The sequence below is a fragment of the Sarcophilus harrisii genome, chromosome 5, assembly GCF_902635505.1.
Source record: "Sarcophilus harrisii chromosome 5, mSarHar1.11, whole genome shotgun sequence".
Taxonomy (NCBI): domain Eukaryota; kingdom Metazoa; phylum Chordata; class Mammalia; order Dasyuromorphia; family Dasyuridae; genus Sarcophilus; species Sarcophilus harrisii.
In genome coordinates, this window is record NC_045430.1 from 265,029,178 (window position 1) to 265,051,694 (window position 22,517).

The window sequence follows — 22,517 nt, forward strand, 5'->3', positions numbered from 1 at the left end:
TGTAACCCTTCAAAATTCCCCCTAGACATGGGCCCCCTGAAACCATCCAAATTCAGAGTATATTATAGGTCAGAGACTCCTCAGAATCACCACTTCCAAGCCCCCATCTGATGCTTCCTTTTTATCTGATCAGAAGATAAAATAATATTTTAAATTAAACAGAATAAAAAGAAGAACAGCCTTCCAATTCTATACAAATCATGGATTGTTGAAGGGAGAGAGGCAGAACTTATCACGAAGGCAACTAATATTCTCAGGGCCTCTTTCCAACTCTTATACCACTTTGCCACCAAAACCACTTCTCGCTTCTTCCCCAGAGAATTGCTGATGTCGTTTGCTGAGCACTTCCTCTCTAATGCCACACCAGTCAATGCTGCACTGGTTTGCAGCTACTATGTAGGATTTCCTACAGGGCTCTATGGACTACTATGAATGGGAAAAAATCAGAGCATTGAGACTATGTAAGCCCTTTTCCAAACCAAAACTGCAATTTTATCCAACTCACACAAGAAGTTCCTCTTGTCAAATCTATTTTAGAAGTCTTTTTGTTTTTCCATGCAGTTATGCAACATAATATTTCATTTGGAAGGAGATTTTTCAAATTCTATCATCTTTTTGAAAGCTGACCAAGGTGCATACTGGAGAGGCTTTCTCCTGTGTTCCCGCTCATGCCCAAACCACAATTTCTCTCTTCAAAATAATTCCCAAAGCTCAAAGAAACTGTTATAAACTCTATTTTTATATCTGAAAGCATCCATGGTAGAGTAGCCCTATGGTAGAATCTAGGGTTTATTGATCTATTTTATGGTTACTCCATAGTTAGAGGCAGCTGGGTAATATAGTAGATAACAATACCAAACTAGGGTTCACGGTGAATTTAGTTCAAATCTAAACTTAGACAGTTGTGTGACTCTGGTCAAATCACTTAACCTCTATTTGTCCCAGTTTCCTCATCTGTAAAATGGGGATAATAATAGCACCTATGTTCTGGGGTTGTTATGAGAATTAAATGACATAATAGTTGTAAAGTGCTTGGCATAGCATCTGGTGCAAAATAAGCACTTATATGTATAATATATATTAATAATAATAATATATAATTAATTAAAATTATTATTATATATTAATAATTATATATTACTTAATTAATATATTATATTAATATATGATTAATTAAGTTAATAATCAATTATTAATAATATAATTAATATAATTAATTATAATTATTAATTATAAGTATATATAATAATATATTATATATTTATATATAAATATATAATATATAATATTTGCTATTATAATATAATAGCAATAACAAAATATAATTTTTTTTGGTATGTATATTTGTATCTTATATCTCTTGGTGAACCATACAGCTTTTGCCCTTTTATTGAGAGGGCTTTCCCACGGGAAGTTCATTAACTGGTTAAATCTAACTATTGGACCTCTTCTTCCCATCTCTAAAAAAGGGCTCCAAGGGAAGGTCCAGACAAAATTTTCTGGGAGAATCTGAGGAAGAAGAGACAGCCTTCAGCTGCAGGAGTTAGGATAGGCTTCAAGAAGAAATGACATCTGAGCTGAGCCTTATAAAGTTCTGGCTTGTGTTTTTTTTTTTTTTTTACTCATATTTGGATCTTTCACACAGACCCTTAAAGACAAGAAAACTTTATTTCAAAGCATTTGGCAGCAAACTATGTTAGTGCGGGACCTCAATTTTTCCTCTCTCAGAATTAAACAAATATAACCACAAAATAATACTAGAAAGAAACTAGGGAGGTTTATAAGATCCTAGAAAACCTAGATATGATAGACCTCTTGAAAAAACTGAATAGAGACAGAAAGAAATATACCTTTTTTTCTTGTTAGTACATGACATCTACACCAAATTGAACATGTATTAAAGTATAAAAACCTCACAATCAAATGCAGAAAGACAGAAATAGTCATTGTTTCCTTTGTAGACCATAAGGCAATAACATTGGCTAATTTGATTGGAAAAAGAAAAGAAAAAAACTAAGTCATCAGTATCAAAAATGAAAAGGATGAATTTACTACCAATGACAAAGAAATTAAAGCAATAATTAGGACCTATTTTCTCCAACTATATGGCAGCAAATCTGGCAATCTACCTGAAACGGATGAATATTTACAAAAAAAAATAAATTGCCCAGATCAACAGAAGAGGAAATACACTACTTAAATAGACCCTTTTTAGAAAAAGAAATTATATATTCCATTAATGAACTCCCTAAGAAAAAATTCCAGGGACAGATAGATTTACAAGTAAATTCTACCAAATATTTAAAGAATAGTTCATCCCAGTACTCTGCAAACCGTTTGGAAAAATAAGTCAAGAAGAAGTCCTGCCAAATTCTTTTTATGACACAAATATGGTGCTGATACCTAAACCAGGAGGAGCCAAAACAGAATAAGAAAATTACAGACCAATCTCCCTAATGAATGTCGATGGAAAAATTTTAAATAAAATATCAGCAAAGAGATTATAGCAACTTATCAAAAGGATAAAAGTGGGATTGATACCAGGAGTGCAAGACTTGTTCAATATCAGGAAAACTATTACCAGAATCGACCATATCAATAACAAAACCATCAGAAATCATATGATAATCTCAATAGAGGCAGAAAAAGCTTTTGACAAAATATAGCATCCATTCCTATTAAAAAACACTAAAGAGAAAAGGGATAAAGGAAGCTTTCCTTAAAATAAGCATGTCTATCCAAACCCATCAGCAATCATTATTTGTAATGGAGAGAAGCTGGATGCATTCCCAATAAGATCAAGGGTGAAACAAGGATGCTCATTATCACCACCATTATTCAATATTGTACTAGAAATGTTGACTTTAGCAATAAGAAAAGAAAAAGAAATTAAAGGAATTAGAATAGGCAAGGAGGAAATAAAGCTATCACTTTTTGCAGATGATATGATGATATACTTACAGTATCCTAGAAAATCATCCAAAAACCTATTCAAAACAATTCACAGCTTTAGCAAAGTTGCAGATTATGAAATAATAATAATATAAAATAATAATAATAAACTATGAAATAAACCCATAAGATATACCCATACAAAACCAACAGAAACAAAAATTACAAAACTAGGAAAATTTCTTTTATAGCCAGTGTTTCTGATAAAGAAACACTTTTCTAAATATATATAAAGAATTGTATCAAACTTATAAGAATACAAATCATTCCCCAAATGATAAATAATCAAAGAATATGAACAATTTCCAGATGATGAAATTAAAGCCATATATAGTCACATGAAAAAAATGTTCTAAACCATTATTGATTAGATAAATGCAAGCTAAAACAACTCTGAGGTACCATCTCATACCTCTCAGATTGGCTAAGATGCCAGGGAAAGATAATGATAAATGTTGGAGGGAATGTGGGAAAATTGGGACACTAATGCATTGTTGGTGGAGTTGTGCACTGATCAACCATTATGGAAAGTAGTTTGAAACTTTGCCCAAAGGGCTATAAAACTGTGCATACCATTTGACCCAGCAGTGCCATTACTGGGTCTGAATCCCCAGGAAATCATAAATGAAGGAAAAGGACCTATATATGCAAAAATATTTATAGCAGTTCTTTTGTGGTAGCAAAAAAAAAAAATGGAAAATGAGTGGATGCCCATCAATTGGGGAATGGCTAAACAAATTGTGGTACATGAAGGTAATGGAATATTATTGTACTATAAAAATGATGAATAAGCTGATTTTAGAAAGTCCTAGAAAGATTTACACAAACTGATGCTGGGCGAAACAATCAAAATCAGGAGTACATTGTACCCAATAACAGCAAGAATGTGTGATGATCAACATGAAAGACTTGGTTCTTCTCAGTGGTTCAGTGATCCAAGGCAAGAATCCCAATTCTATCCAAAGGATGGAAAGTGCCATCTGCATTCAGAAAACGAACTATGGAGATAAAATGCAAATCAGCACATGCTATGTTCACTTTTTTCCATTTATCTTTTTTTTTCCTCCCATGTTTTTCCCTTTTATTCAGATTTTTCTCTCCCAACATGATTCAGAAAGCAATGTGTATTAAAAATAAAAAAGAAAAGAGAAGTTATGATCTGTGGAGTAATAATAGAATAAACAATGTAAAATATTTATATAGTATCATGAAATTATTTTGTAGCTTGATGTAAAAACAAATTCAAATAAGGTAAATCTGGATGAAGTTTAGTTTCTTTCTATACTCTTTCATCTATCCATTGTTGATATTTTACATTAACAATCTTGTTATTGAATGCTTTGTATTGTGAGATATGTAAGTCTGATATTAATTAAAGATACACAAAACGTGAAAAAAATAAATTCAAGGACAAATAAAGCAAAAAAATGCATTTGTAAAGATAGCATTTTCAGCTTCTCTGTTCTTCAGCCCTTTTAGAGACTTCAGAGCCATGCTGTCACCCTGTCACTTCACATGCCTTGAAACAAGTCACTAGAGCTTTCTTCAAGAAGATTGACAGCTGTTGCTCCCTAAAGACTTAGGCAGGAAGCCACCGGAGCACAGGACTAAAGACAGGGAACAGGAAATGAAGTAAATAAATTATGAGCTCTCTGTCCTTTATAATTTAGCAGGCACTCCCTCCTTTGAGGAAAAAGGATTAATTTAATTTAGTCATCAGCCTTCATCTTAGCATCCTCCTCCTTTGCTCTGAGAAGTCTAGCTTGGGTACCTCTTCCTGACTGTTGGCAGGTAGTGGGGTAACTGAGAGAAAGGTATTTAATCTCTCTTGGTCTCAGATTTATGTTTTTTTTTATTTGTAAAAAGAAGGCTTCCTGATCTCCAAGTTTCCACTGACTCTGAGGTTATCCTCTGGTTCTCTGATAATACTGAAGCTCCTGGATTCTTGTGAATCTGAGCCCTTTTGGCAAAGAAGAATGGTATAAAGGAGATCTGGTAGTTTGCTATCTTAAAAGGTGTCAAGAAGTAAAGAGAGTGTCCAAAAGAAGACACAAGTTAACCAATCACTAATGTTAAATAAAGTTAGCCATGCAGAATCCTTAGAGCTCTAGTCTAGAGCACGATTGGGAATATCCAAAATGCCTCACTGTGACCAAAACTCACAAAGTAGTTCCATGGGAAAAAAAAATAATGCCTTTGGAATTTGGGCCCTGCCATTGAAATGATCTTGGTCAAGTAATTGACAGGACTTGATGAGTTCAGTATATATCTACAGTATGATAGAGCAGCAAAGAAAGCTATATGACTCTAAAGGGAATGATGATGATGATGGGGAAAAGGAGGAAGAAGAGGAGGAGGAAGATAAGGCTAACAAGCAAGTCTCTAGTTTTTAGGTTTGCAAAGAACTTAGCAAGTGTTATTTATTTTAACCTTTTGAGCTAGGTGCTATTATCTCCATTTTACAGATGGGGAAACTAAGTCTCAGAGAGGTTAAATGTTCAAGATCCCATGTTTGGTGTCTGAGGAAGGAGCCTAATTCAGACTTCCCTAAATCCAAGCTTAAGGCTCTATTCACTATACACTATAGCTTCCACTTAATATTTTCATCTCTGTCCTCATTTGTAAAAGATAGTAATAGCACTTCCTCATAGGATTATTTTGAAGGTATGTATAAAGCACTTTGCAAACCTCAAAGTGCTATAGAAATGTCGGCTGTTATTGTCATTGTACCTCACTATTATTTCCTTGAATTAATTTGAATTAACTTTCATGGGAAGTCGTCAGGATTCTTCATGTTCCTTTGGATGGTTTCCGACCTATCAAATGAAATGCCCAGACAGAGTTACCCAGATGAGACCTGAACAGGGTAGAGGACTATGGGATTGTCACTTTCTTATCCTTAGAAACTTTAGTCTCCCATCCTCTTTCCCACAAACATTTTAATACACATGGAATTAAAGTAAGAGAAATATCAATAGCAACCTTGAAGGAGAAATGAAGTCAGAAAAGAACAGCTTAGAAAGTGTCTATTGGAGAATCAAAGGCTGTCTAGTCTACTTTGCCTTAATGATGGCTGCTTCAGGTCAGTGTATTAGTTGATTAGATCACAGAACCAAAGGTTTAGAACTGGACAAGCCATTAAAGTAGTTATAGGTTGATGATAGATGTCAAGATTATGTAGAAGCATCTTGGGCTTTCTAGACTTTCATTTTACAGATGAAGAAATAGAATCTAGATGTGGGACTTACTTGCTCAATTTTGCAGTAGACAATAGATAGCAAAGCCAGGATTTGCACCAATGTTTTTTGTCTAATCATTGTTTCCACTGCATATGGAAGATTTAGATAAGATTATCAAAGCGGGTCACTAAGCTGCTCATTTTAGTCAATGATCACTTAATGATTGCCTGCTGTATGCTAGACACTGGACTAAACACTGGGGATAGAGACAAATAAAAGATAGTTTTTTTTTTTTTTTTTTCTCAAGGGACTTACAGGAAGAAATTAACCAATGAGCAGATGACTTGCTTAAATTCACAAGAGCAGCAAAACACACAGGTGTTATTTGAACTCAGGTCCTCTGACCTTCACATCTTTTAATACTATTGTACATTGTTTCCCATGGATATTTTCATGCATTTATCTGGAATGGATGGAAGTGCTTCTAATTTCCTAGCTACCTCCCTTATTCATTATCCACCTGAATATAGCCTAGACATAAGGAAGTAGCCTCAACTCACCCCAAGTCTCAGAAGACTCTTTGGGAGTTTCCAAGCCAAGGACACTTTTACGATGTCATTCCAATTAGCACTTTGGAGAGAGTAGCCAGTAAATCCCAAAGCCACAAGTACCACTCCAGTTTCAGGAAATTCTCTGTTCAGCTTTGAATCCAAGGGAAAAAATACTATCTGAAATCTTGAATATCTGCTTTATGTTACTGGAGTGAGCCTGTCACCAGAGGGACGTGTATACTTCCCTTTTGTCCTTGGGAAAATGAATCTAGAGGAAAGGCAACACTCTGAAAATGGAGGGACTTGACCAATCATTGATACTTATTGATGCCAGTTCCCTCCTCCACCTATCACTTTTTCTCAGCTTCTAGAGAGTATTGGGAAAGTTTCTTTTAGCATATTGTCATGAATGAACAGGCATTTTAAGGAAGATTCAGGAAGCCAAATTATCCAAAGTCAGAGGGGAAGGCTTGGGGATTTCAGAGGACATTCAGAAAAAAAGGTATGGAAATGACTGAAAGCTGAGAAAGTAGAGCACATGAAAGGCTAGAGGAAATCTACTGATTTAATCAAGGGAAAAGAATATGGAAAGGGAACTGAAGTCCATAAATAGTTGGAGAATATTCTATTTAAGCTTAGGTCTTAATGGACAGAAGACTTAGGTTAAGGCTCTTCTGCTGACATCTACTAGTTAACCAACTTTTGATCAATTAGGTAACCTTTTTGTACCTCAGTTTGTTCATTCATAAAATTGGATTCATAATAATTATTCTCAGATCCTCATCGATTTGTTAGAAGGATCAAATGAAATAATTTGGTAAACCATTAAACACAATTAAGTTTATTTGCTTATATATGGATTGTTGATTGCAAATGTGCAGGGGACCCCCAATTTGGGAATTCCCTCTATCTATGCAGATTAGTAGCTCCTCCTATCTCAAATGACATAATATTTGATAAAAAGAGAGGCACTTAACACAATGCCTAGTATGTAATAGATACCATACAAATGTTTATTCCCCTTCCTTCCCTTTCTCTGTAATTTAATGTTTTAGAAAGATAGTGAATATCTTTGTAATCTAAATCTAATCTAAATGTAATCTAACCTAAATTCTAATCTAAATCTAAATCTAAAAAATGCCTGGCTGTGAATAGTGTGAAGCTAAATGAATTACTCAGTGTCATGAAACTACTACATTTCAGTATGTTAGAATTGAGAAATGAACTTTATCTTCAGACTCCAAAACCCTCTTCTCTGTCATGCTATCATCCTCCTTTTCTTCACTTTCCTCCTCCTTCTCTTCATATGTATAGGATAGAATGTGTGGAATATACAATAGAAGGACTTAGGTTCTTCCTAATGAAGGGTGCTTTGGCCATATCGATAGCGACAAGAGAGAGGGATTATGGATGGAATACATCACCTTGACAGAATAGTTTCAGTGTAGAAAATGAATTCCAGCTATGTATTGTTGAGGGAATTTTTGGTCATGTGTGAGTTTGGGCTAGCTAGCTGCTGAGATTTCTATCAGTTCTAAGATTGTATGTTATGAATGTGCACAGAACCTTTCAGATTTAACCATACCTCCTTAACTATTCTTTCCTCTTGCCCTACTTTCATTAAGTTTCTTTTCTGAAACTTTTCAAAGTTTTGCCAGCTACTTGTGCTTTGTTACAATTTTTCCTGAGATCATCATTTCAAATGATCCATGTTTCTGTAATGTTGAATGCTTCCCAATTGTGATCTAGGGTGATTTAAGTGTCATGGAGGAGATCTTCGGACGTTCTGTATATTGCTTTTTGTAGCATCTTTCAAAAATTCCTAATTTCCAATTCATCTGCTCTTTTAGTCTGGTTCTATCTGATTCTCTTTGCTTTAGAATGGAAACATGATTTTACAACTGAAATAATAGTCATTCCAAAGCAAGGCATTGCCCCAAAGATAATGTCTGCCTTTCAGAATTCAGTCTGTCTGAATAACAGAAGATGTCTCTCATGATTGTACTTGCCAGTGGCTTTCTGTGATGAGATGTTGAAAGCAGATTCCAATTGGCGGTTGACCTTCCCAATGCTATTTATTTATTATCCTTTGCCTGCTTAAAGATGTTATCAGAGTTTTGTGATTTGTGAAGATGGAGTCATATACACATATACATACACATGACCTTTGAAAATGTATAAATTTCCCAAATCTTTTGCCCTTTGGTATGAACACTGAGAGAAATTTCAGAACCAAGCACAGAAACTAGCTGGTTGGCTTTTGTTCTACCTGTAACAACTCTCAGACTGTATTGTATCTGAATAATCACTGAGTCTGGAGCATCTTCCAGACTTATTTATGGCATGTCTTCCTCTTCCTTTGTTGAACAGAGTGTTCTCTAAAATGAAGCTTCATAGTTGGCAAATCATTGCTTCCTTGTTTTTTGTAGTTACTTTCAAACGTATTTTAAGTTACACTCTGTTCTCCTCTGTCAGTTCTCTTTGTTCCTTTCCTTAGTTATATGCTCTCTTCCACTCATCAGTCACCTTAACAAAACCTGAGATTTAGAGATGGAAGGGACCCAGGAGATGGTCTAGTCTGACCCCTTCATATTAAAGAATTGAAAATAGGCCAGGAGAGGAGAGGTGACTCACTTGAGTGTCATCAAGGTAGCAGAAAATTACAGCTCTTGGATTCATGTTCTTTGACACTGAAACCATTGTTTTTAGGAGTACTTCTACTTTAAAGGCAAAGGGATATAACACCAATAGAAATAAGTTTGGAATTAAATAATTTGAACCCTGGAACTCCTGCATGATCTTAGATAAGTTACATCCACATTTCAAACTTACATTTCCTTGTTTATAAATAGAATGGCTTGGGATGAATGACTTTTAGAGTTTCGATGATGAACCTCTGGATTGACTCTGGTACTCTCTCCACACATTTTTCATATACTTATTTATCTTTTGTATATTTGTGCCTATATGTTTGTATATTTGTAGGTGATTAGGGGTGACGTGATCAAAGTCATAGAGGTATTCTGTGGCAGAACCAGGATTCCAACTCAGATCCTTGTGGTTTCATGTTTATTGCTCATTCACTGTGCCATACTGGCTCTCTAGCATATTTACTTCTTGAATTGGGCCTTGAAGAATGGACAGAATTGAGCTGGGTGGAAGACAAAAATAGGGCATTCTAGGAAGGGAGAATATATCTGAAAAGCTATGGTAGTGCTAGTAAGTATAACACATAGAGTTATAATAACAACAACAACAACAACAAATAAACAAAAAGGAAGGGAGAAAGGGACAGAGGGAGAAAGTCAAGGATAGAAGGAAAGAAAGAAGAAAAAAGGAAAGAAAGAAGGAAAGAAGGAGGAATGAAGGAAAGAAAGAAGGAAAAAAGAAAGGTCAACCAAGTGACTGATCCAATATCAACTCTAATCCATGACTGGGATGCAATAATTCAGCTTAACTTTTGAGGCTATAGAAATCTGATGTAAAGCCAAAATATGTTTTTTGTTCTACACTGTTCCTTGCTAACAGAAACATGGGTTCTTTTCTCTATTTTTCAGAGGACCTCGGCCAGCAAGACTTCAGGTGCTCCTTCCTACAGCAGATGGTCCAGCTCACAGCCACATCAGGTAATACACCTTTTCAAGGAGAACACTGACATCTCAAATCCCCTTGGAATGTGTTTAACCATATAATTATTCATCCCATTTTCTGGCATGACTAAAACCCAGCATTGCCATAGGTACGTGTGTGGACTCCCTGGCCCTCATTGATGGGCTCTGATTTAGTTATTCTAGATTCTGTCCCTGCTGACAAGAGACTAGGCAAGTTGCTACTTAAATCATTACTCTGTACACCCAAACTACGTGTGTGGTGATTTGTCGCAGGTTGGGGTGGTGTTGGGAGTGATGGTGACAATGGAAGGAGAACAGAGTGGCTTGTGGAAGGCTAAGATGTTTTTACAAAGCATTCCCTCAATGATCACATAGATCACATAGTCAAGCAGGAAAAAGAGATGTGTTGGAAAAATGATTCTATCTCTGTTAACCTTCTGTTCTTTCTCAATTGAATCATACCTTCTCATGCTCATTATTATCATGAAACCCAATGTAAAGAGTATTTTCAAATGTCTTGAGGACAGATGTCTATTTACTTTGGCTAAGTAATAATTAATGTTAGCTATAAAAAGCATGTAGAGTATAGTGCATATCTGAGTGCTACAACCTGACTGCATATGGAAACGTCCAAGAAAATAAGTAGGTGATATTGCCAAGGAGAGAGCTTATTATATAACCTGGTGATAAAGTATCATTATTTCCAAACTCTTCACCAAGTCCTTTCTGCTCGAGACCTTGGTCACCTCATGTAAAAGGCTCTTTATATGAAACTTTCCCAGGGGTCTGTACAACATGGGGTAATACAGAAAGTCACAGGGCAGTCACCTAGAAAAAAACAGCCCCCCATAGCTGTACAAAGAGGGGACATGGAACAGCAATAGAAAAGATCCATTTGTCTAATATTAACCTAGATGGTCTGCTATTCTCTACTTTTGTTTTCTGGTGATGGGCAGCCCTACCATGGGAAGGTGGCTGGTGGATTCCCAAGGAATCTTGCCTCTCCATCCTTTCCTTCCCACCCTTAATCACCAGCTCAGTTGCATTAGTTTTCTTAGTGTGATAACAGTACATCTTCCTAAGTGACTGTAAATTAATTTAATATGCTTTTTCAGAAATCTTTAAAATTGGACTTGTGTAGGTCACTTGAGAATAGCGAGCACCACTCACTGATCCTTGTTTGAGGTATTTGAGGTACTTCCACCATGACCTGTGATAGTGGCACTGAAGCAACGATGAGGCAGAGACAGAATATTGCTGGGATCTCGTTTGTCTGAGCAAGATCTTATTTTGTGGCTCTGGCTATAATGATTTTTGATGACCTAAAATAATGTATTTATTGCAGTTTAGTTGATATGGGATGGAGGACTGTGATTGTAGAAAAAATGAATGGTGATAGTCACAGTGAAATGGTGGTTCCTTTTCCTTCCTAAATCTGCTTGAAATGGGAAAGGAAACAGTTCTATGAGTTAGGAAATCTGACTTTTAGAGCAATACCTTCTAATATGTATGAATTTAGGTGAGTTGGTTAGGTATCCTTATACCCCTCCTTGTTTGTTAGAATTGTAAAATGTTATATCTGGAAGAGATTTGGGAGATGCATCAGATAGTCTGCTTTTTACATTAAAAAAGGTGAGCCACAAAGAAGTTACATCATGCTCAATATCTTTGTCCCAAACTTATCTTCTCTATGGTCAACTGTCCTCCTTGTCACCCCATAACTTGACACCTATTTGATTTTTTTCCTCATCTGTAATGTTCATTTAGTTTGCAGTTTCTTGTAATTATATCCCAAAAATATCCTTTCTTCTGGGCACTCTCTGCAGCTATCATTGCTTGTGATTTCGTCACTTTCTTCCTGGATTAATGGGCTAATTGTGGAGGCAGTGTGGTTCAATGAAAAGTATATTGAATTTAGAGTTGAAGAACCTTTGCTTTACCACTTGCCATTTCTGTGATCTTGTATAAGTCACTTAACCTCATTAAGCCTAAATTTCTTCTTCCATAAAATGAGGAGGTTGGGTTAGATTATATCTAAGCTTCCTTCTTACTCTCATTTCTATGTTCCTATGGTAATCCTACCTCTCTTAACTCTGACATTCTGTGTCACATAACTGTCGTTCTAAATGAGATGAGTCTGTCCCTTTTCCAATCCATCTCTCACATGTTCTCTGATTTCTTTTTCTAATGTAGTTCTTTGATTATGCATGCTGCCCCATCACTCACCAATCTTTAATTGCTCCCTATTACCTTCTGAATAAAGAATAACCTTATGAATGTGGCCTTCAAAGCCCATAGTGTTCTGGCTCTGATCTGCTTTTCTAGCATGATCACATAAATGTCATACACTCTCCATTCCAGTCAGACCATTATCTAAACTCCATCTAAAATTCTTGTTCTGTCCTCTCTGATCTCTGTGCCTTTGCTCAGACTGTCTTCCAGGTCTGGAGGGAACTCTTTTCTCTTCCACCCACATGTATCTGAGCCTCTTTCTTTCAAGGTTCAATTGAGATTCCATCTCTTTCATAATTCTTCTCCTCTGCAGTTTCCTTACACCTCCTCCTCCTCTTTTTTCCTTACTTAGTGAAAACCAGTATCTCCTTCCTTAAATATTTTTCTAGGATCTTACTGGGACCGACATTTCATTGAATCATAAATTGAGGACCAAATTGAGATGTTAGACATCATTTTATCTAAGCTTTTCATACTATAGATGAAGAAATTGAGAGCTCAAAGAGATTTGCCTCAGGGTTACACAGGTAACATGATCCTAGCAGAGTCAAGATTTGAATCCAGAATCTACAACTCCAGAACCAGTGCTTCCTCACTAAACTACAGAACCTGTTTATGTTTCTAGATCAATGCCCTAATTTTACAGATCAGGAAACTGAGGATCAGAATTTAACCTAAAATTGGGGGGAGTATTGCCTAAAATCATACATATAACAAAACCAGTATTCAAACTTAGACCTTAAATTCAGTACTCTTTCTACAACAGCATGCCATTTTCCCCTTGTATTACTATTATCTGTGTAGATGTATTCCCCTTATTGTTTGTTAAGTTTCTTAAAGGAGAACAGTATCTTCGTAACCCCAATGCCAGAGTCACAAACCTATCTGGTGGTCAAACCAGAAGTAGAAACTGGATCTCTGGAGTCCTGATCCAGTGTACAAGTTTCCTTCTCTCTAGCTTAGAAATATATATTTTCCCTCTTGAATTTCCCCTTCTTGCTGCCCTCTTGAATTTCTTCAGGGATGAAAATGAGGTTTAATGGATAGGATAAAACAGGATTTGCAGTCATGAGGTCATGCATTCAAATCTCAGCTGAAACATTGGCTATGTTGCTTACTACCTCCCAGCCTCAGAGGCCTTATCTTTAAAATAGGGATAATAAATACCTGTAGCACTTCCCTAGTGGCTTGGGGCACTTACAAGGAGAAACACTGATGCATAACTGGGTCAGAGCTGGGAGAGATATATTGTGGCTAAACAAAGGGCTAAACAAACCTTTTAAACAAAGGGTTAAGCAAAGATAATTGTTGGTAATGTGCTCTGCAAAGCTTAAAACCTTATATAATACAACTGTCATTTATATTGTGCTTTTATGGTTTTCAAAGCACATTACATATTTTATTATCTCAGTTGATCTGCCCAACGATTCGAGTAGGTGCCATTATTATATAAATGTCAGCTGTTTTAATCTAATTAATAATGTTACAATAATCTATGATAATATTCTAATAACTTGTAATCATCTTATTTACACAATTTCACTTAAGGGAAATATTAAGGGTCTGATTACTTTGGGTTCTATGCTGCTTAGTACCTTTAAATGGGGGGATGAGCTCTCCAAGGTACTGAAGGTTATTGAACAAAGGACAGCTGTTAAGTACGATTTAGAACTTATCTTTTGGCTCCTGTTTTCACAAAGCCTAGGAAGGTTCCTGCAGTTTTAATGGACATTTAAGTTTAAGAACTTGTAGTTTACAAAGGCTGCCTTGTCCCTAGCCTTGGATTACATATGGAGTTTCAGAGGTGATTGCTTATCAGGAACTGATCTAATTAAGTTCTCCCTCTATTAGAGGCTTTGAATTTCAGAAATGATATTTATTGGTATGCTGACTCACCTTCTGGGCAAACTGCTGAAGAAACTTCTTCCTAGTAGTCAGTCCTCACTCCACAGGCCTCTTTTGTAATCCTTTCCACCTCTCCAGCACACAGGCTAATCTTTCCTCTCCTTTGTCACTAGCACTCTAATCTCTTTCTCTTTAATTTGTGTTTATTGTAAAGCTTTTGTCTTTTGTATTTGGGATTTAATAGGCTTAGGGACTTCACAGGCATTGCAAATACCTTCACAAATAGTGCCTCTGAGTTTGAATGGGAATGCTGAAACCCAGCAGGGGGATTCCTGCTCTGCTGCCCTCCTGTGAGCTTTGGCGTCCACATCAAGTCTTTACTGACTCATATTTGTATATCCCCCTGTTTGTTTTTGGAGTGGCTTAAGTAAATCATAGATGGAGGATGCAGCATAGGCCTAGTATTCTATGGTTCACTGTTCCTACCAAAATCTTGGAGTGTGACAGAAAGAACACTTAGGGCATGAGATCATCTGGGTTCAGATCTCTGTTCTGCTCCCTTGCTATCTATGTTGTGGGCAAAGTAATTTCTTCTCCCTAGGCCTCAGGTTTTTTATTTATGATTATTATTTATTACATGAGGGGGTGTAGCTAAATCAGAAGTTTCTAAACTGAAACCAAGAGGGAATCGAAAGGGGAAAAGCATTTATATAGCATTTGTTTATATGCCAGGCAAGATGCTTTTAAAATTATTATCTCATTTGAATCTTACAACAATCCCGCAAGATAGGAGCTATTATTATTCTGATTTTACATTTGAGGTTAACTGAGATGAACAGAAGACTGATCAAAAGGGCCTATAACACCAAAGAGGACTATATTCACGTTGACCTTTACTACAGAAACTTGAGTGACTTGTAAGAGGAAGACAGACCTGATTTAGTCATGATTACATGCCCTGAGAGAAGGGAAGCAGGACCAGTCTGGTAGACTTTAACCCGGAGTAAATAACTTGTCTATTACTTATTATTCATTTTGAAAATAAAGTCAGATATAGAATTGGGATACTCACTCTAGTATCATAAAGTTTGGCTTTCCTCCCTTTATATCAAGGCAGTTTTCCATACCAGCATGTTTCCTGAGTACTGTACAGCTGCAAAATTAGGCTGTGAAGATCCCCATTGAGAGGGAATGATGGTAGTTCTGGAATCAGAGGTTGGGATTTAAATTCTGTCCTGATTCCTATTACTTGTGTGACCTTGTGAGAATCATCTAGCTGCTCCTGGGCCTCAATTTCCTAATCTATAAAATGGGATGATTGGACTATATAGACTAGGAGGTCCTCTCAGTTTTATAATAGTGCAAGATGTGTTGCTCCTGTGATCAGTTTTAAATATCCACTAATGAGACTGATTATTAGATTTGGGTCCATCTGGCTGTTTGCAAACAGGTTATTGTATTTCCTTATAAAGAGGTAGGCTTCCATGTATTGTCTACAATACTTTTACAACTGCAAACTATAAAAAGCACTTAACTCCATAATGTCACTTTACATCTCATCTTCATCTATCAAATAGGGCCAGGAATACATTTCAGTCTTGGAGAATTAAAATGAAAACTTCCTTCTCCCCACAGAAGACATGGAGACATGGAGAATGTGGTATACTGACTGCATCAGATGAAATCACATGAATAGCATTGCTTCTCTGTTACAAATGGTCTTAGTGGCTTGGGGAAGAGGTATCCCCCAAAACAAAAGGCAGTGATAGAAGAAAATAAAGATAAAACTTGTACTAACTTCTCCAACTTTTATAATGTTATTTTGAGGAAAGGGCTTTGCAGACTTTAAAGGCCTAGATACATGGGATTATTATCATTTCTATCATCCTCATGGCCATCATCATCATCATCAGTGCTACTGTTTCTATGTCAATTTTTAAGATCCCATATGTGATTTAGATGGAGAGATGATCAATGATAATTCTGCTGGAACTGTGATTAGAGGTGGCAATATGGACAAAGCAATAGAAATACAGTCAGGGAGACCTGAGTTCAAATTCAGACTCAGACTGTAAGTATGTAGGAAAGTGAGTGAACCTCTGTCTGCCTCAGTTTTCTTATCTGTAAATGGAGATGATTATAATAGCATTTACCTCCTAGAACTGTCATGAAGATAAAATGTAAACGTATTTGTAAAGTGTTTTAAAACCCTAAATGACTGTGTGAATGGCATTGATGATGTGATGAAGGATATTTTTAAATATTTTTAAAAGGATGAGTAATAATTAAATGTGAAGTTTATATTGTCTTTCTTGTCTAGATTTTTGTGAACATAATAAAAAAAGGGTTTTGCAAATTCTATAACCATTTATGTCACGTGTAATAGAATCGCCTGATACTGTCTGTCATTATTGTGGATGTGGTGATACCTCCAGGTTTGAAATACTAAAATTCTGATAAGCTTTAAAAAAACATCCTATCCTTTCTACAACTTTCTACTTGGAAAAGTGTAATACATTATTTTCCTTCCTACTTATCAGTCACAAGATTTTCCTCTGTAACCTAAGTCAAACTCTTCTATTATAGCATAAAAGAAACTAATAAATGTCTTGGGGATACAACAGAAGGCAGATATCATAGGTGCTAGATTGGGACCTTTATTCCCCTCTATGTGTTTCATGATCGTAAGATTAAGTTGGGCAATCATTACTGATTATACAGAGATTCAGTGCCTTCCTGATGCATAGTAGGCATTTATAGATAATTTAAACTGAATGAATCAGTTTTCCCAACCTTAAATGTTATAGGTGACTATTTGAATGGATGGCCAAGAGCAGTGAAGCCTTTTCTTTGAAATCTAAAGTGAGTTGAACTTAAAAGGGACTAATGTGTGAGTAGGTGCCAGGTGACTCCCATGAGGAATTGGAGCTGATATTTGATTGTCACTATTTCCTGGAGGCAGATAATGTGAGATGACAGGACTTCAGAGGCTGGGTGTTATGCTACTCTTACAGCCACACAGCAGAAACTTGAATGACTTGTAAGAGGAAGACAGGCCTGATTTAGTCATGATTACATGCCCTGGGAGAAGGGAGGCAGGGCCAGTCTGGTAGACTTCAGCCCTGAGTAAGTAATTTGTCAATTACTTATTATTCTTTATGAAAATAAAGTCAGATATAGAATTGGGAGATGCTAACTCTTCTGTCTGTTATCCATATATATACATATATACATATATTTGCCTAGTTTAATTCAATTCAGATCAAATCAATTCATTTCAATTCAGTACTCAACAACAGAGTTTAGTGCCTGGAGTCATAGTAGCACTGAATTTGAATCCAGCCTCAGACATTTACTAGCTGTGTGAACCTGAGTAAGTCATGTAACCTCTTTAGACCTTATCTAAAGTCTAGTGTCCTTATCTCTAAAACCAGAATATTTGCTGAGAGGTACAGATGTCATAATGTATATAAAATCTGTTGCAATTGTGAAAGAGCTATGGGAATGTGATTTATTATCGTGAAGTATTTCCTAGTCTCCAGTCTCTGGGGATGCAAAAAAAAGAAGAAAAGAAAAGAATTCTGCCTTTGAGAAGCTTCCATTCTTTTTGGGAAAGGATTGTTACATGGAAAAAATTAGATTTATAATTATATATGCAGGATTATTTGTGGGAGAAGAACACAAGTAACTAGAGGGATCAGGTGGTTTTCTCATAGAAAGTAGCCCTTGACTTCAACCTTGAAGGGATTATAAAAGGCAGAAGATTGGGGGAGAGATTCTAGGTATAGAGATGAGAGAAAAATGTTATATAATAGGAATAGCAAGATCATTTTGGCTAGAATGCAGATTACTTGAAGGAGAATACTAATAGATGGGATTGATATGTGTTTTCCTGTTCCTCTCTCCTTCTCCCCTTTCCTTCCTTCTATATCCTGAAGACTTCCTCTTAGCAAGTTGTAAAATGGGAAAGGAGATGCAACTGTTGGCTTAATTTGTCTATACACTTGCTCATCAGCTCATGTGTCTTTATATCTCAGTTGTATTTGGGTGATAATCATTAGTTCATTATGAAATGTCAACACTGACATCATAAACAAGAATCTCAGTCCTATTAAGTCTATGTAGGTGAAGTCATCATGGGATGTTTGGTGGCTTAACAGAAAGGGCAATAAATGATATCACTGTATTTGGTAAACATTATTCTTGCGATTGGTAAGTGGGAAGCATAAGGATTGGGTACAGATCATAAAGATTGTGGACCCTGGAAACATATTCTCAAGAACAGCTAGTCTTTAGTCTATTATAAAGGATGGCATTGCTCAATCTGATGTAATCAAGCTAAGTAGTATTTATTTAAGCTCCTACCATATGCCAGGCATTTGCCGGATAGTGGGGAACCCAATGGCAAAATAAAACAAAAATCACTAACAATAACAAAATAATAAAGCCTCAAGGAGATTACTGTCTTTTCAAATTTGCCTTTGAAACAGGATCACCTTATTCACAAACTTAAACTTCTTATAAAAAGAACAAAAAGTTAGCTAGTTAACTATGATTATCATTGTAGTCTTTTCTCTAGAGACAGGGGAGATCTGAAACTCATTTTTTTTAGTCTTTAACAAACAATAAGATCCCTTTCCCTCTTTTTCAGGAAGAGCTTTGTTAAAGGAAATATATGCTACCATTTGATTTATTGCCCTGAAAAGCATTTTTTGAAATAAAGAACAAGGAAAAGAACCTAAGTGAATTGTCCCCAATGCTACTATAATGTAAAAGCATACTGACTTGAAGAAAGAGTTGGAAGAAAAATAGATTCACTGAAAATGACAAAAACAAAAAGATATGTACAGATTTAGATATGAAAAAAGGAAGGGAAGAAATGAGAGAAAAATAAATATGAGCATTTATTAAGCTCTTATTGTGTACCAGGCATTATGCTGTAAGACAAATTATTATGGACATATTGCGTTTAGAAATCCTACTTAAACTATAAATCATTGTAAATATACATTTATTTCATTTGGGTTTTGAGATTTATTATTAAGGGCATAATTAGTTTTTAAATTTTAGGCTTGGAATTGAATTGCATTTAGACTGAAAAGTCAATTTGGCTTAATAAAACTTTGAATTAGTGGATAGCTTCAAGCAAATATTATTTTCAGTCACCCATCATAAACAAAGGTAATGACTACAAAAGGTATTTTTGTAGAGAGTAGAGAATGTGCTGTGCTGAGTAGAGAATCTGTTTTACTGAATAAACAAGGAGAGCTTCTATTTGACACTGTGTATATAAAGGGATGTTGGTAAGCATTTTTCAAAAAAGTCCTCTGAAGGAGAGAAAAATATTTAATGCTAACATCTTGGTAACTTGCTTCAGTGCTTCCAAGATCTATGATTTCCTAGGCATAGATACTCCCTCTGCCAATTCAGATGTCTCAACAGACTGTTTTCATGAGTTTTGAGACCAAAAAATTCATCTCCCTCCTGACAGCCTGGTGATGAACCTCACTGAACCCAAATGGTCTTGAGTGTTGCTGCTTCTATTCAAGTTTGAAGCTTTTGCCATCAAGCTGCCTAAGCCTGAAACCTAAGATTCACCTTTGACTTGTTCATTTCTCTTATGCCTCAATCCTATTAGTTGTCAATTATGGTGATTCTTCTATCTCCATCGTATCTCTTGCATCCCATCCTTCTCTTCTATTTAAATATCACCTTAGCTCCCTTTATGTTTTCTGCTGCTATTGGAATACTGAAACTGCTGATGAGCTGGATGGTCTTCTGAGCATCTATCTCCTCTCTGATCTACTCTCCAACAACTACAACTAAACTCTTCCTAATATATATATCTGTCACTTACTGATCAAAATTTGAAAGGTTTTTTTTTAATTGCCTATGATGGTGGTGGTGATGAGTTTAGATTGCTTAGCCTTCTATGTAAGATACTCTGCAACTCGCTCCTTTGTGGGTTTTTTTTTCATTCCCATGCTCTGTAATTTAGACAATTCGATCTACCAGCTTTATATTGTTGTAGACGTATACTTTCCACCTTCATTCATTCATTAGGCCATCCTCCCTCTCTAAAAATCACTCTCTATTCAATGCCATCTCTAGCAATCTTTGTCTCTCTTTAAGACAGATGAAGAAATGCCTGCAGTATGTAGCCATCTCCAAGCCCCAAATTAAAAGTATTGCCAATATCCTCAAGTTTTCTTATGGATTTCTTCTTTGCCACCATCAATACAATCTACCTTCTCTTATATGTGTCCATATCATATTCCCCACCAGGGATAATATATTCCTTAAATTTCTTTTATCTTTGTATGTCCAGTCCCCAATAAATGCCTTGCATATAGCAAGTCTGAAAAAATATAAATTAGAAAAATGTAGAATTATATTGAATTACAATTCAAATAGAGAGTTTACATTATTAAGTTTTTAAGCAAAATATTTTTATGTTGTTTTATATTCATTCCTTCATTTTAAAATTTTCAATTTATTTTCCAATTACATGTATAGTTTTCAATATTCATTTCTATAAGATTTTGAGTTCACTCAGCATCAGTTCTTGTAAATCCAGGATTTTCTGAAATCAGCTTGTCCATCTTTTCTTATAGAACAATATTATTCTGAATGTAATGGAATTGTCTTAGATCACTGTATTGATGAAAAGAGTGAAATCTATCAAAGTTGATCATCTACATGATATTGCTATTTCTGTGTACAGTGTTCTCCTGGTTTTGCTTACTTCATTCAGCATCAGTTCATCTAAGTCCTTCTAAGTTTTCTGAAATCAACCTGCTCATCATTTCTTATAGAACAATATTATTCCATTACATTCATATACCATAAGTTACTTAGCCATCCCCATCTGATGGGCATCTATTCAATTTCCAGTTCCTTGCCATCACAAAAGCTGCTACAAACATTTTTCATGTGTGGGTCCTTTCCCCTCTTTTGTTATCTCTTGGGATATAGACCCAATGATTTGACTTAAACAAACTATTTCTAGACCATTTATGTCAATTTCCATATCATTATGTTCTGTCTTTCCAACGTTTCTCTATATTAGGATGAGCCTTCAGATTCAAATTACAATGGTTTTTTAGTCTGTTTTACAAATTTAAATCCTGTTCTACAAATTAGGTTCTCCACATCCTTTCTAAGAGGAGAAGAGGTTACTGATTCTTTTCTTTTCTCACCTCAACAGAAAACTTCTTTCTTCTCCATGCCTAGGATTTTGATTTATTAAATGTTTTCAGCCTCAGCTGGTTGTTGGTCCATAGGCAATATGTGCAATGGAAGGAAAAGTGGACAGTCAAAAGACTCAGATTTGAGTCCAAGAGAGACCAGTGTGTGACCCTGAAATCCCTTGAACACTCTGAGCACCAGTTTTTCCATTGTTAAAATAGTGTGTGTATTTGTTTGCTTGTAATTTTACTAATTAAATGTTTGTGAAAGTAAAACATTTTATAAAACATTAGACACTAGAAACACGAATTATTGTTCCTGTATTACCTACACTAACAATTCACATTTATATAGTGTTACATGATGTCATGTGTATATGTATATTAGAAAAATGAAGCAATGCAGTTATTTGGCAAGAATAAGAGTTGATAGATCAATATTTTTAAAAGCAAGAACAGATGACAGAATGATTATTATCTTGCTACCCTCTACATGTTGAAAGAACTAAATGAAGGCCCCAGAATTTTGGGTAGATCCTCTTTAGAATTTAAAGAAAATCACGATCACAAATTGTGCAGAATCATAGAATTATAGTTATAGGCTAGAAAAGGACTGAAAACTCAGTTAACCCAACACCTTCATTTTTTAAATAATGAAACTGGGATCCAGGTAAGTTAAGGGCCTTGCCCAAGGTCATATAGGGAGTAACCTTTGGAAGTGAGATTTGAACCCGGATACTCTAACTCCCTGACTGATGCTTTTTGTATTGTTACCCTGTTGCCTCCTCTATGAGAAGGCATAGGGAGATTGTGATCGTCATTGATGGACAGACTACCCACACTGTTGAAAACAAATCCCCAAAGTATCAATTATTGTTTGTGAGGCTTATTATTTATATAATAATTTATAATGAAGTCTTACTCTATCGATGCCTCCTTAGGCTCTGTAGTTCCCACAAT

At 35.7% G+C, this 22,517-nt stretch overlaps 1 protein-coding gene across 8 annotated transcripts in view; it reads left to right on the plus strand.

Moving 5' to 3' along the window:
* RBMS3 (RNA binding motif single stranded interacting protein 3) overlaps positions 1-22,517 on the plus strand; it is a 1,441,154-nt gene that overhangs the window by 315,467 nt on the left and 1,103,170 nt on the right. For all 8 annotated transcript variants that reach the window (XM_031938176.1, XM_031938175.1, XM_031938179.1 and 5 more), the window contains one exon: positions 10,240-10,308. In XM_031938176.1, the coding sequence (XP_031794036.1) occupies positions 10,240-10,308 (69 nt within the window). The remainder of the gene's footprint in view (positions 1-10,239; positions 10,309-22,517) is intronic.